Source organism: Drepanopeziza brunnea, assembly GCF_022702325.1.
Source record: "Drepanopeziza brunnea f. sp. 'multigermtubi' strain 214-2 chromosome Unknown ctg14, whole genome shotgun sequence".
In the NCBI taxonomy this organism is placed as follows: Eukaryota; Fungi; Ascomycota; class Leotiomycetes; order Helotiales; family Drepanopezizaceae; genus Drepanopeziza; species Drepanopeziza brunnea.
Window position 1 is genome coordinate 1,362,291 of NW_027094077.1, and position 14,635 is coordinate 1,376,925.

The 14,635-nt window shown below is 51.9% G+C and overlaps 4 protein-coding genes across 4 annotated transcripts; 1 reads left to right on the plus strand and 3 right to left on the minus strand.

The window, feature by feature from the left end:
* Window positions 1–29: 29 nt before the first annotated feature.
* Window positions 30–1,341, minus strand: L3040_007973 (uncharacterized protein; the record flags this gene model as incomplete). Its single annotated transcript, XM_007295524.1, has 4 exons — window positions 30–73; window positions 135–691; window positions 825–1,167; window positions 1,224–1,341. The coding sequence occupies 4 exons, from the start codon at window positions 1,339–1,341 to the stop codon at window positions 30–32; spliced, it is 1,062 nt and encodes a 353-aa protein (XP_007295586.1).
* Window positions 1,342–4,533: 3,192 nt separating this feature from the next.
* On the plus strand, window positions 4,534–5,241 carry L3040_007974 (uncharacterized protein; the record flags this gene model as incomplete). The annotated part of the gene is made up of 1 exon (XM_066154770.1): window positions 4,534–5,241. The coding sequence occupies one exon, from the start codon at window positions 4,534–4,536 to the stop codon at window positions 5,239–5,241; it is 708 nt and encodes a 235-aa protein (XP_066010666.1).
* Window positions 5,242–6,942: 1,701 nt separating this feature from the next.
* On the minus strand, window positions 6,943–7,782 carry L3040_007975 (uncharacterized protein; the record flags this gene model as incomplete). The annotated part of the gene is made up of 1 exon (XM_007295522.2): window positions 6,943–7,782. One exon carries the CDS (start codon window positions 7,780–7,782, stop codon window positions 6,943–6,945), a length of 840 nt encoding a protein of 279 aa, XP_007295584.2.
* Window positions 7,783–11,252: 3,470 nt separating this feature from the next.
* L3040_007976 (uncharacterized protein) lies at window positions 11,253–12,335 on the minus strand (the record flags this gene model as incomplete). Its single annotated transcript, XM_066154771.1, has 3 exons — window positions 11,253–12,144; window positions 12,200–12,259; window positions 12,319–12,335. 3 exons carry the CDS (start codon window positions 12,333–12,335, stop codon window positions 11,253–11,255), a joined length of 969 nt encoding a protein of 322 aa, XP_066010667.1.
* Between the last annotated feature and the right edge of the window lie 2,300 nt (window positions 12,336–14,635).

The following is a 14,635-nucleotide window of genomic DNA, read 5'->3' on the forward strand; positions in this document are numbered from 1 at the left end:
TGGAGAAAGTCCGCCAGCATTGAAGGTATCTAAATGAGGCCGCAAAGACGGAGGTTCTCCTGAATGATGATATCTGGGAGATAAACGGTCAGCATGTACTGTATGTACTTCGCGAGGAAGAGGCAGGGACTCACCATTGACGGCTGCCATGACGAAGCGGATCTGGGTAGTATCGGTGGCACAGGTGAAGTGGGTGTAGATTTGCTTCGTCTCATGTTGGTTGAGACTGACAAATCTGTTCAGAATGTAGTCACAAGCCGAGTTGTAATCATTGCCGCCCTCATAGTCGGGAAAGTAGTTCTTCATTGGGCTCAGGGGGAGCTTCTCCTTGAAACGATCGATCTTGTTCAAGAACAGGATGATAGAAGTTTTGATGAACCAACGGGAGTTGCAGATCGAGTCGAAGAGGGTGAGAGCTTCTTGCATGCGGTTGACCGTCTCGTCCTCGAAGAGCAGTTGGTCGTACTCAGATATGGCAACCAGGAACAGGATGGTGGTGACGTTCTCGAAGCAGTGGATCCACTTCTTCCGCTCTGATCGTTGACCTCCGACGTCGAACATTCTGTAGGTCAGGTCTCCAATGATGAAGGTTGTCTCGGTGATACCGGTGGTCTTGACACGCGAGCGGAGGACATCCTGATCGTTGGGCATGTAGTCGGGGAGGGAGATGCGTTCAATGTTGTCGAAGTAGCTGCGGAATCCAGGTCAGCATCGGAAGGCGCTCTATTACAGATCCAAATTGCGACGATGTATAGCGATCAAAAGCTACCCAAGGGTCGTGGAGAGAGCAATTGAAACTCGGGATGAAGAGAAAAGCAACTTACTACTTGGCAGAATCGTTCAACTGATACTCTCTTGATCGCTTGAAGCAGTCTTGAACACCGGCATCCTTCCACAACGCGCCAATGGCAGCGCCAACCTCAGGGGGAAGGTTGTCACCCTCAATCTGTTGTGGTTGCATGAAGATGGTCTGGACGTGGTACTCGGCGCGCTGGTCATCCAGGGGAAGCTCCAACGACTCCATGGCCTCCAAGATCACGCGCATGGATTGGACGGTATTGCTGAAGATGATCTCCTTGAACGACTCCCGCTCGTCGCGCGAGTAGCCTCCCTCGTGAATCAACTTCATCTGCTTCAGAATCGTAGATTTTCCGGACTCTCCAGCGCCTGTGAAGCTGTCAGCAAGTGTGGCATGTGGCATGTGGCAGATCGGAAGTGCTGACCCAGCAAAAGCATCTTGATCTCGTTTCTTTGCAGCATCTTGTCCCGCTTCAGCTGGTTCTCAATCTCCTCGTTCCTCGCCTTCCCCTCCTTCTCCTCGGTGCTCATTCCACAACCCATTGTAGCTGGTCCCGATTCTGAATGGCGGTATTGTGATGATAATTAGTGAATGACTCGTCGGAGTTGGTCGGCGTGCCGTAGAGAGATGCGGTCTAAAGGAGCGTGTATCAGCGGCAGCTTCACCTGTAAGAACAATAAAGCATGCAAGAACAATCAAACAGAAGCTACCGATCAAAGCAGGACGCGCGGAAGCTCTTGGTCGGTGATTTCTTTTTTCTTTTGCGATGGATTGGATGCAATGCAATTTGCGCCCGGCGGACCAACGCTGACGGGTATAGAGTTTGACAGAAGTTTCGCAGTTTCATAGCTCCGAAACCGAAGCTTGGAGGGATGATTTGAGAGCTCGGCAGAAGGTCCCAGGAGTGTCAATACAAGGACGAACGTACGTACCTTTTCTTTTTCTTTCGAGACGCGTGAGGAGCGGGGGGGGGGGGGGGGGGGAGGGCACAATCACTAGACGACGACAATTTGGAACGAAATTGTGTGGGAGGTTGAGGAACGATGTCGTCGAGCTTGTGCTGTGGGGTGTGTTTTGTTGCCGAGCAGAAGCGTGGGGAGGGAGTTGGACGAGACGGGTCGACACGAGACGAGATTGGGCGTTCGTTCGGAATCGAGCCAGGAAAGGGAAGGGGAAGGGGAAGGGGAAGGGGCAGAGTGGTCGAGTGGTCGAGTGGTCGAGTGGCCGAGTGGCCGAGTGGCCGAAAGTGTGATTTCGGAGGTTGGGATCTTGCTTAGCGCCTTGGCGGGTTGACAGTCGAGAGTACGGTAGGTAGCCGACCAGGGAAGGCCTCGGCTAGGGATTGGATTGTGTACTCTGTACAGACCAGACCCGGTCGTAGGGAGTAGAGAGTAGAGAGGTACGGTAGGTCAATGTGCCGTGCAGCAGGAGGTAGGTCTTAATCAATCTGACCTTCAATCAAGTCGTCAATAAACGGATTCGCGGTACACCAGGATGATATCACAACACTCTGAAGCTGAAAAAGATGCGACGATGCGATGATGCAAAAATACCAAAATGCAAAGATGCGAAGCTGCCGACTCGGAACTCTCGACGGCATTGGTAACGAGCCCTCTCTATAGCCCAAGTGGAGATCAAATGACAAAGAAACTGCCGGTGTCGGTCTGATCTGGGCCGTGGCGCGGGAGGGCTGGTGCTGTCCAGGTAGGTACTACTAGGGTCATCCTGAGCATCGAGTATTGACTGACAGGTTGCGAGACATTCTCTCCAAGTCGGATTGAACGACGGGAACCGTGAACGCTCCCTACCGTACCTACTCCAGTGCCCTGCTGCTCCCTACGGATCGAGCACCACCCCAGCGTAAGATACCTATGGTCTGCATGTTCCAATCGCTGATCTGTGCAGCAATCGAGTTCATTTCTAAGAATAACTGCTGCCATCATACGGCCAGGTCCACAGCCATATCGTAAGTATCTACAGTACCGTAGAACTCTGTAAATACAACGGTTCGGCAAGGTACCCGTACATATCAGAGAACTCAGCGCTATTGCGGTTTCCGTCATCTTGTCACTCGTCACTCGTCACTCGTCATCGTCAGCACCGGCGCTCGAGCCTCCTTTCTCTTGTTGCGTTTGAGTTTGGTGATTCGGAGCTGCAGAATCACATCCAATGGCAATGGTATACCCACCACCAATGACCTCTGTCAACAATCTATCATCCGCAAGCGACTCGGCTAGCCAACAACCCCAAGCTTAAGCTCAAGCTTAACCCTCTCCTCTCCTCTCCTCTCCTCTCCTCTCCTCTCCTCTCCTCTCCTCTCCTCTCCTCTCCTCTCCTCTCAATTCCTCTCATCTCCTCTCCCCTCATCTCGTCTCCCCTCGTCTCGTCTCGGTCGTCTCGTTTCCTCTCTTCTCTCCTCCCTTCGCTTCCAGAAAAGCGAGAATGGAATGAATGAGGTTTCACAACTCGAAATGTCTCTTATCACCCCTCTCCTCCTAAGTACATCGGCCATTTTTTATCTTTATCACAACGTCACAGAATCCCAGCTCCCCTCCTCCCCCCCTCAAGCCCGCCTCCGCCTTCAATCAATCATGACCCATGTTCCGATAAGGGGGTCCCTCCGCACAACCCACCTACCTCCTTCTCATTTCATTCCAGAACAAAGCTCCTCCCCTCTCCCCTTCCAATTCCACTTCCTTTGTTCGGTGGTGCGCGCGTGGCAGAAGAGAAGAAGGGAAGAGAAAAGAAGAGAAAAGAAAAAAAAAAAAGAAAAAAAAAGGAAACGAATCGAAAGGCCGAAGGATTGGAAATTCTCCTTCGCGATTGACGGCGTTTGTGAGACACGCTTACAAAGATAGATCTGCTCTCGCGAGTTCTGCCGTTTAGGGTGGTAGCTCTGGTGGGGGAAGCGATGCAGTGGAAGCGAGGATGCTGTGCTGTCGCAATCAAATACGACTACGGACATTGGTGTTGGCAGTGCCTGGCAGTGCCACACGGGTGCCAGAGAACTGCTTTGGACGGCTCCGTACGTGAGAGGGCTGGGCGGCGCGGGGTGATCGAGCCGCTGCGCCACAGCTATTGATATTCGCGGCTTGGGAAATCATGGTCAGGTGGCACGCACGTGACCATATCTCTATTTACTTTCCAGCACCGCATGCGGAGCAGGGGCAGAGTTCCCGAGACTCCCAACCAGCACCTTTCCAAGCAACATATTAATCAAGCAATTTCGCGAAGCACTTTCTCCAACTCAACCACAACGTAGTTGTATATAGAAGAAGCCCCCCCCCTTTGATATTGAGAATTTCCGAGATGGCTGGGTCCTTGCTTACTGCTTGCTGCTTGGCTTCTATCCATTTCTCGGCGTCGCTCGTCACTTCCCGAGTTGAGGACATCTCCAGCATACGGATAGGATAGACTGGTGACGAAACCCAAAATTCCAGTGATCAGGGAGATGACCTCCTCTTGCAAAGCTCCTTCCTTCGCCTTCGGCACGTTCTCTTCTTCAAAGATGCAGATTGCAGTGGAAGCCAGACGGGAATCTGGTCTGGCAATGCCATCCAACGAACCTAAACATCACTATCATTAACGACGCTACCTACAATTGTATCCTTACGAGCAGAGAAAATACTTGCCGTCTTGCACCTCCCGTTCGCTTAGCAGCAACCGAACCACAGCTCCCTCACATTGAGAGGTACCGACCGACCAGAGCAGTGCAAGTCCACCCAGCGTCTGTCATGTCCGTCCACTACCGCCACATCCAACGAATCCAGCTCGCCGACAACTACCACCCACACCCCAACAGCCCTTCACAGCTCAAAACCCGAGCATTCCGCTCCCGAATCCACCGCCATCATCCCGCCCTCGCTAACACCGATACGGTACCCGACTACAACAACAATCCCTCCATCCAGACCACCAACCACAGCAACAGCCACCCTCTCGCCTCCTTCGAGCTCGTCATCCTCCTCCTCGCCCTCAGCATCCTCGTCGCTCTCGTATGCTGGCTCCTCTGGCTCATGCTCGAGTACTGCCTCGCCTTCGCGCGGGAGCAGCTGAATGACCTGGCCGTCGGGCGGCGGGCGCGTCAGGATCGCTACCGCGGAGAGCAGGCCCGTCCTGGCAAGCGGTTCAGTTTGTCCGAGAGCATGGAGAAGATGGGGCTGGGTAACGTGGCGGAGATCGCGGGCGCGATTTTTGGGAGCGGGGAGGGTGGGAACTCGAAGAAGCTGTTGGACGACAGGGGCGCAGGTGGGTATAGTGAGTATGGGTATCGTGGGGGCGTGGTTCACCCTTCGAATCATGCTGGGGGCGAGGAGAGACCGACGTATTCGACGGATGCCACCAGTGAGAGTAGCGGGTGTGCTGGGCCGATGCACGGGCATCGGGAGGAGTGTGTTGGGGAGTGTACGTTGCAGACTAGACGACGGAGTCGTGAGTCGTGATTCGTGAGAGTTTTTTACTGGAGGTCTGGGGAACGCTGGTCAAGTGAACAGAAGAGAATGATAGATCTCGATTGAGGGAGGTGCGGGAGAAAATTGATCATGGCAGCACTTGTACCTTCATCAATCGAAGTCGGAATTCTCCCTTGGATTCTTCCCATTCGCTTATCCTGTTCAGTTCCTTGACCATGAGCTAGCCCCGCGGGCCATCGAACAGCCTGGCAATCGCCGCTCCTGGCTTCATCTACATCTCGCCCGCCGGCAGGCGACGAGTACCCCACCAAGGACGGATGGACGGGCTCTCGCCTCCCCGCCCTCCGTAGTATCTTGATCGTATCTATCGACGGCCGCCGGTCCGCGCCGTGGTGAGCGAGCGAGTGAGTGAGTGAGTGTAGATATAGAGATATCAGCCTATGCTGGCAAAGCCACGCATGCATATATTTCTTCTCTTCTCTCACGGAGTATATGTATGTATGGATGTATGTATGGATGTATGTATGTGTGTGTGTGTGTGTGTGTGTGTGTGTGTGTGTGTGTGTGTGTGTAGTATGTACGAAGGCGTTTAGAGGTGTTGGAGGTATCGTGTCGTGGTAGATGAGGTAGATGAGGTAGTTAAGGTGGTTAAGGTAGAAATCATCTCGCAAAATCCAAGATCCAAGCAGCTGCGGACAAGGAGATTAGAGAGGCGAGTTATTTTTGGGATCGGGGGGTCGGGGGGGGGGGGGGGGGGGGGGGGGAGAGAGTGGAAGGGGGAGGGAGGGGGGGAGGGAGGGAGGGAGGAGAGGGGAGGAGAGGGAAGGGGGAGGGAAGGCGGGGATAGGAGAGAGCAATACAGTGGATTATATATATATATAGTCAGGTAAAGCCTACCTATACAAGTTTCTGCTTTTGGTACAATCATTACCACTGTTGATTCTGATTCTGATTCTGATTTTGATTTTGATTTTGATTTTGATTTTGCCGTGTGGACGGACAGATGGATACCATGGACGGATAGACGGATCACGGAGTTTACATATTCTGTCTTCGCTGGATCTCGCTGGATTTCGCTGGATTGAGCGTGTATATATCATATACGATATATAATATGCGATATGATATATATGATATGATATACTCTAACAAAGACGTCTGTACATCCAGTGCTGCCTGGCTAAAGGGTCTATTGCGTATTTACCTATTTGGGACGTAATAAATATATATATATATATAGGGAAAGAATTTTTTTGTTTTAGGGAGAGAGAAAAGATTATGAATTATGGGGGCGTTGGGAAAGGGGAGAAGTGGTGTTTGTTGTTTGTGTATGTGGGATCGCGTTCTGATTGAGAGGGGGTGTGTGAGGTTGTGATATTTTTTGGTGTTGAGATTGAGGGTTTGGTGGGGGATCGATCTTGAGGAGGTTGGAAAAAAAAAAGGTCATGATGGGTGTTTGTGGAGTTGCGGATTTGGAAGAATGGGATCGGGATATATATTCTGGTGATGGCGGGGAGGAGAGTGGGGTGGGGGGAGGAGGAGTAGTGGGAGTGATCTTACCGTACGATAGATTTTCATACAAAGGCCAGTGGATCAAACGAGTAGAGGTTGAAATTTATGGAGGGATGGTCAAAGTGCGTACTCATAAAAGATCTATCCACTGGCCCCAAGCCCCTCCTTCATGAAATGCTGTACATCGGCTGGAACATATGCGCTTTCAGTCTGCGAGACTTATCGTACCGAGCGACGCTGTGCGCCAGCTTCCTCCAACATCAATATGATGTCGACGTGGTCTGCGTTTTCGAGACAGGCCACAGTGAAGCGAGGCGCCAAAGTACAGTGATTTCCAATTGTCTTGAAGAGAGCCTGAAGAAGCTCACTAGTCCTCATCCAATAGTCCAAGGGGAAGAGTCCGAAGCTATCCAGGGCGTTGACGTTAGCACCCATAGCGAGAAGATACCCAATGACACCTGCTTGCCCAAGATAGCATGCCAGATGAAGAGCAGTCATGTGATGGTCGGCAATGACAAGATGATTTGCACCGTGTGACTCGCCAGGAATATTGCGAAGTAGAATCATTGCAGCTTCCAGGTGTCCGTTAGCCATCGCTAGGAGGACAGGTGACCACGAATGCTCGTCTCTCGCTTCGACGTCTGCGCCCGCCGTAATCAATCGACGCAGCATTCCTACACGGCCGTCCCTGGCTGCAAGATGAAGACACGTTGCGGAATCACTCGTGTAGAAAGCCTCGATGGCTAGAGGACCGCAGCTGCGGGGAGAGTATAAGATCCAAGGATCGCCGGAGTAGGATATCAGGCTCCGGACGGGTTTGTTGATATTGGCATTTGCGTCAAGCTGTATGGACTTGAAAAGTGTGGCTTCTTGGCCACGGAAGGAAGACCAGCGTGGGACCACGATCCCGCCAGACATAATGTGTGCCTTGCGCAGATGTTCGATGGTAGTTTCGTACATGCGCCGGCTCACGAGGGTACACTGCTTGATGTCGGATTCCTCCTTCAAGAAGCCCAGGATCATGAGAAGGATCTCTTCTGGGAGGCGCAGTAGCGTCATTTTTGAGAGAGGAGGTACAAGACCACATTCATCCATTATTGGCAGATATCTGAGAGGAAGGAAGCCCCGTTTGCCCTGGGTGTCGGTGGCCTCGAATAGTGGAAGGTTTTGTTCGCAAGGTTGGAGACTGAGGTAGAGGTATAGCTTTGGGTGGGTTTACGGTATCGAATATGTATTCGTAGGGTTCTGTCGCCTGCTGTCGTGTAAAGCAAGAAAGAGGCTGATGTGCCTATCCCAATGGATCCCACACAATGAATCCAGAAACTGTGAGTATACTCCTTGGGGCATTATGGAAAGCCAGCAATGCATTATTTGAGATGGAAATAAACAAAGAGTGACGGAAGGAACTGGAAGACAGTGATCAGCCAGTGCCGACGAAAATGGTTACTTTCTACCAACAACGGGTGAGATTCAAATCCCCGGATCTTCGGGGCCTTTCCGTTTCCCTGAAACTGTCACTCTTACTATACATTTCCGTTACAGTCGGCCGTGGCGATCAAATCCATAGACGCAGATATGTCACTCTCGCACATCGGTGTGTCCACAAGTCAGTGGAATTTCTTCTCTGGCGGTTGATTTTAGTCGTGAGGGTAGAGAAGCGAGGAAAATGCGGCTGACGAGAAGCGAAGGAAGGGCCGTGGGGAAGTGTTCTAAGCCCAAAGTGGAATAGCCTGAAGCTAACCAGCCACTCAAGCTAATGATCCAAGATAAAATCTTTTCCGGCTCCAGTTCCTCTCTGGCTTCCCCAACTCAAACATAACAACAACAACAACCTCAACGACCTTAACGACCTCAACCAACTTGGTGCTCTGGAATCTCTGGATTCGAGTCTGCGGTCGAATGGAGAGAGACAGCCTGAACTGGTCGGCCATCCATACCGCACTTTCTCTGCGCTGAGCTTTCTGATGGCTCGTTTGTGCGCTCCGCTCGCTCACTGAAAGAGGAGAGGCTTCCGAGACAACATTTTCTCATTTGTTCTTTCAATTTTTCTCACAGCACAAACCAAACCACATATTACTACCTCTTGCGCCCAACCAGTGGACTTGAGCGTCACTTTTTTCAATATCGTTCGTGGGATAGCAAAAACAGGGCCTAGACAGCCCGTCCACTCCACCCTGATTGGCGTCGAAAATGCGCTACCTAGGACTAAATCGGACAAACAGATCAAAAAAAAAACTCCATCTTCTGTCAATTTTTGAGCATGTCAATGGTCGCATATCTTCCTGGCTGGTTGGATTTCACGGTTGACTATCTACATTAATTTGCGCTCCCTAGGCAGTTTGCCTCCCATCTACATATATATATAATATATCAATGCATACAATTGTTCTCCATTTGCTTTCTGGACATCGTCTTTGCTCCTCCCCGCTGAACCCATGACCTATCCCCTCCCCCTCTGCAATGCATAATGCCAAATATTCTGGCGAAAGGACGATTGCAGGAGTTGAGCTGCTAACCATCCAGAATCCGACCTATCCCGGCTGAACGAAGTCAAGGTCTGTCTGTACCCATGAAGGGTTCTCGCTCCGGCAATACCACTATACGGTATCCGATCCTGTCCCAAATCAGCCAAACATCGTCATCTTTCATCCGAAGTCAATTCATCAAAATCGAATACGGCTCCCCAAACGCCTTTCGTCATAGCATCTAGCTCTCTCTCCAAACCCACCTGTTGGCCGTTGTACAATGCTCTGAGGGTATTGAATCAAGCACCACGAGCTCCACCATCCCCTTTCTTTTGGGTCAGATATATCTAATGTAGCAGTCTCTTGCGCTGCGTAAAAGGCAGCTCCTCTAATGCCAAACAAGCATCCAGGCACTCTCCCCTTCCGGATCCTTCTCTGCCTTCATCTTTTGCGTGTCGCATACGGCCAGTGTATCAGCTGTGGTCTCCAGATTCCCGGTACAGAGACAGAATCAAAATGGGGCCGGACGAAAGACCCGATAATCTTTGATGCGAGAGCGAAGTGACCTTCTAATGCCTTCCAGGACAGATGGGTGGTCTCCATGTCTATGTGCGATCTGTACATTGTCCATTTGAAGATGGTGGAAGACTAATTAATCTCTCGCATCTTCCACATGCCTTACCTCCAGAGCACTCCCTTGGGTTTGGCCTCGCACGAAATCTGACTTCAGCAAGCCTAAGGACATAGTTTGCATCCAACACTTCTAACGCGCCTTCAGCTACTTCGGGATCCAACTCTCCATTCCTACAGCCCGCTGTTTCCATTACCCTCAATCTCATCAAGCACAAGAAGCAATCCATGGTTCGAGACAGCGGCGTGGTGCTCAGTAAGCGACTTTGCCTTGCCCTTACTATTGGTACTCTTCCCACATGGTTTCCCCTTCCGGATCTTGCTCCTATTGTGGTCCTGGGGATGCAAGAGAAGCGACATATCCCAGCAATCAGTTGGAAACTTGCGGGTCCATTGGAGACCAGGTTATACTCTTTATGGACCTTCACCGGTCTTATCTGAGGAACCAGTATGTGTGGCTGGATCACAGGACTTGTGAACGGGCAAAACAAAATCCTCGATGGTGGAGGTAATCCTCAAGTGACTATGGCACACGCAGGGGATCCTGATCAGCTCACGATAGCAAGAACTGGAGAAGTATGTATACCAGTATATGATAAAGCAGGGGATGGGTCGAGTCGCTCGAAAGCCTGCAGGGACGATGTGGTTGGTGACCGACCAAAATCTCCCACGTTTACGTCTTGGTCACCGAGCAGGGGTTCCGATCCTGCACGTTAGATCAAAGACCGCCACTCACTCGTATCCCAGGTCGCTGGGAAGGCACGCCTAGCGGGGCAAATGTGTGGTGGACAAGATGGTTCATTACTATTGGAATACAGGCCGCTCGATCTACCGGTATGCCCCCCCGTGTCTCCAGTCCTTCCTATCACCAACGCCAACATACACACGGCCCTGTCCAACAACACCCATCGCCTCAAGACGCATTGTTTGCAGACATGACAGTCCGGGGTAGACGGCCGAATTCGCAGCGCTGATTGGGAAGAAGCCTGAAAACCCCGCCGTGTCATCCACTGTGCACACAGAAAATACAGCCGAAGCCAGAAAAAAAAAAGGCAAAAACAAAGAAAACCGCCCAAGCGAACGCCCATGGTGAATCTATCTGGAATGCGCGCTCGCTCCTCAAGCTGACGAAAAAACAAAATCCTGGCGTGTGAAGGCGTTTCACTCTCGAAATTCTATCCTGCAACCCCAAAATGACAAACATGGAATAATCGCACTCGTTCGGGATTATCGAATGGAGCGCAAGATGAAGCTGATCTGTAGGTGGTGGGTACCAAAACATCCTGCGCTGGCAGCAGAGATGGTTATCTATCTGCAATTCACGGGACATCCTCTCGAACGATGATTGAAAAAAACAAACAGCATGTCCAACACCTCGGAGCGGGGCCAACGCCGGGCCCGCGCTAACGTAAATTCGTAAGTTCGTCTGCCAGATCAAACTCTGTAGCGGTTGCTAGAGGTCCGTTCTTGGATTTGTTGCTCCGTGGAAACGTATAGGTTGTCGAGTGCCGCCATAGCTGGGGCGTCTCTCAATATTTTGGCCACCTGTATCCCGGCAGAAATCAGCTGCAGGATATTCCGATCGTCCTTGAGTGGGCGGGATTGGTGTTTGGCTGCGTGGCGCATCTCCAACGAGTTCTCCAAGATGGTAATAAACTGTTTTATCTGGCCGTTGTACAAGACCCGGGCGGGTATGCGACGTTTTGTCGCCAGGCGCTTCAGGAGATATACCCATTCCGTCCACTCTCGATCTTGTGGGCGTTCCACAGGTCGCATTTCGCCATTGGCCAAAGGAATTGGAAATTGATACTTCGCAACGAAATCAAATGCGCACTGAGAAAGCCGGTCATTGACCTGCGTGAGAATGCTATCCTGCTCATGCACTACCAAGTTGGTGGGAAGATGCGGCAAGTCTCTCTCTTGTTGTGCAATATAATCCGGCGGCGGGCGTTGCAGAAACTGGTGCGGTCCATCGAACTCGTCTCTGTTGGATGGCCGCCTTTGCTGAGAGTGGCCTTTTCCTTCAATCTTCGGTTTGCTTACTATTTTGCTCGATGTGTCATGTACGAAGTCTCCCGGGCTTGGGGAAGCCACAAAGTCATCGTACATATCGGGCGAGATCCTGCCTTGAGGTTCCCAACTTGAGTTTGGACTGGCGTACGACTTGTAGCCGGGCCCGGGGGCGCCGTAGAGAGCGGAGGATGCTCCGGTATTGTATCCGTTGGAGTATATCGAGTCCGAGCGGATGAGATTGGTCCCTGAAGGAATCGTCGCGATTGGACCTGGCGGGCTGTAACTTGATGTTACACCAGGTGTGTAGGCGGCGCTTCGGAAACGGTATCTTAGCAAGGTGGCCTGGGAAACGGGGCGGACGATCTTACCTGGACGCTGGATAAAAGGGGGTCTCGTATCCAGGAGGCACAACTTCCTGGTACGTGCTACTTTTCGATGGTCAGTCACTTCGGATCCCACGCGCTCCGGCATGAGGGAATTTTCGTACCTTCTCGAGGCATTCATGGTTCCGATGGGCACCGGGCGCCCATATCCGTAGTCCGGTTGGACTTGAAGGCTCCGTCGCGAGGCCATCATGCCGTAGCCAGGCAATCCGTGGTCGTGAAATATGAGAGAGACAGGAGTACGAATGTACAAAGGAAATAAGACGACGCGAAATGTTCTTGAAGAAGGGAATCCTGTGGACCTGTGGACGTCGGGGCGACGGTACTTCCTATCCAAATGGGAATTGACACCTGGACCACGGACAAGAATGGGTCCCCAGGATAGAAAGGCTTGGGTATATTAAGGCGGTGAGTGATGCGTGGCTGACCCAAAGTGTAACTCTGATAGCGACGGCAAGCAGTTGACTTTATAACATTCTCGGAAATGGAGTCATGAAGCGACTAATTTATAGACTCTGCTGCGGTGAGACAGGTGGTCCCTTCTTGACGCATTTTGCATTTCGGCAACGGTCAGCTATCCCCAAGATGCACGTTTGACAACGACCAAAGACGGGGCGCCAACCAAAGCATGGGAGCTCAGGCCAGGTTAGACCTGATTATCGGGAGAGTAACAGCTTGACATGAGACGGTTCTGCATGGAACGGGGTTCGTTCGCCACCACTCTGCACGGATGGGCGTTGTTTGAGCAAAGAAGCAGGAAGAGTCTTGCAAGTTGCATGGCACTGGAGATTACTCGGCGCGGAGATGGCCATGGTCAAGCAGTTTGCTTTTGCAGCCAGGCCAGCACAGCCAGCAACGGTTACTTACCATTACATACATACAGTACATTGCCGTGTGGCGACTCGGCAATGCTCTGCAGGGACGCTCCCCTTACAACGGTGGTGTTGTCCTGTCAAGGACGTTATGGCAGTTCGGGATGTGGAGGGCAGCGTGGCTTCTATTGGGCATCATTGGGCCAGTTGTGCCATGCCATGCCCTATAGAAGGGGATGCCAGTTTGCGAGCCCGAGGTTGCGATTCGATGAGTGAGCACGGGCGGCGGCGGCGGATCGAGGCATTCATTGTACGAAGACGAAGTACCTAGCACCTTCAAGTTCCCTCCGCACTTCTTCCTCCCTGGATAGATAGAGTGCAAGGGCCCTCCCAGAGCGTGGTATCTCCTGGTCTGCTGGCGGTGCCGGATGGACAGGATGATGGGCAGGACAATGGGCAGCATGTAACTTCTACCGGTACCTGCCTACCTACGGAATCGTGCTTGTGGTCAGTTGGGCATCGAAAATAACCCTTAATTTGATACGAGGATAGCCAGCGCGTGTCTGGCCGACAGATGCCCAAGTCGTTCACCGTACGCGAAAATCACCCAGCTTCATGCGTTAATGCCCAGGATTCGGGTGGCAAATTGCAATGGAGATGGCCTCCTCATGCCTCAACGGACGGACGGGGATGGACCTGAGACTGTGGGCATGGACATGGCGACATGTTGGAGGAGATAGAGTTCCACGGTGGAGAGTTACTTCGAGTTGTTGTGCGAATGATGCGAGGGGGAGGGGGGGAGTACGGAGGACTGTTGACTCTGGCCGGCTTTCAGGGGATCGGCCTTGCTCGCTCGGCCCGGTGCTGGCTGTGTTACCACCGCACACACACAAAGCTCATGAACAGCTCAACACTCAATAATCGCACCGAGATGGGGTCAGAAAGGAAGACTTGACTCGACTCGGCTCGGCTCTCTCCTCTCCCTATGAGTATCTCTTCCGTCTGCTTCGTCTGCTATCGGTTACCCACACCGACCCAGCACCAATATCTTCACCTGATATATCATTCAGGGATATACAACTATCAGGTCGTAGGTACAAGTATAACAGTTGGCAGTGGAGTCATATCCATCTCTTCTCTGCATAAGGGTCAGCAGGGTCTTGCCCCAGATCTCCGCGTTTCTGCAGCATACCCTTTCATTCAGGGTTTTCTGCTCCGACGTGATCGCCAGAATCGCGGCAGGTGACATCAACCATAACAATTTTCAACCACAACTTTTCTTCGATTTTATGATACGAAACGCCCCGAAACCGCGGCCGCTCGCCCGGCCAACTCTTCGGATTTTGCTGATCGTGCTGCGACGAAGCCGTCGTCCCTTGTCAACAACGGTCTGTACCTGTAGCCAACCACCCGAAGTTGCAATCACCATCCTTGGATCCAGGAGGGAGAGCAGAAAGACGATACGATTTGGAAGTCAATTTGCATGAAATGACCGCCAATTGATTGACTATGCATGCTGGACCCCGCTCTCTCAGGATGGACGTGTGCCCTTCCGTGACTCGGTAAGAATATGCAAATCTGCCCGGCTTCTGCATCACCGAGAGTGTTG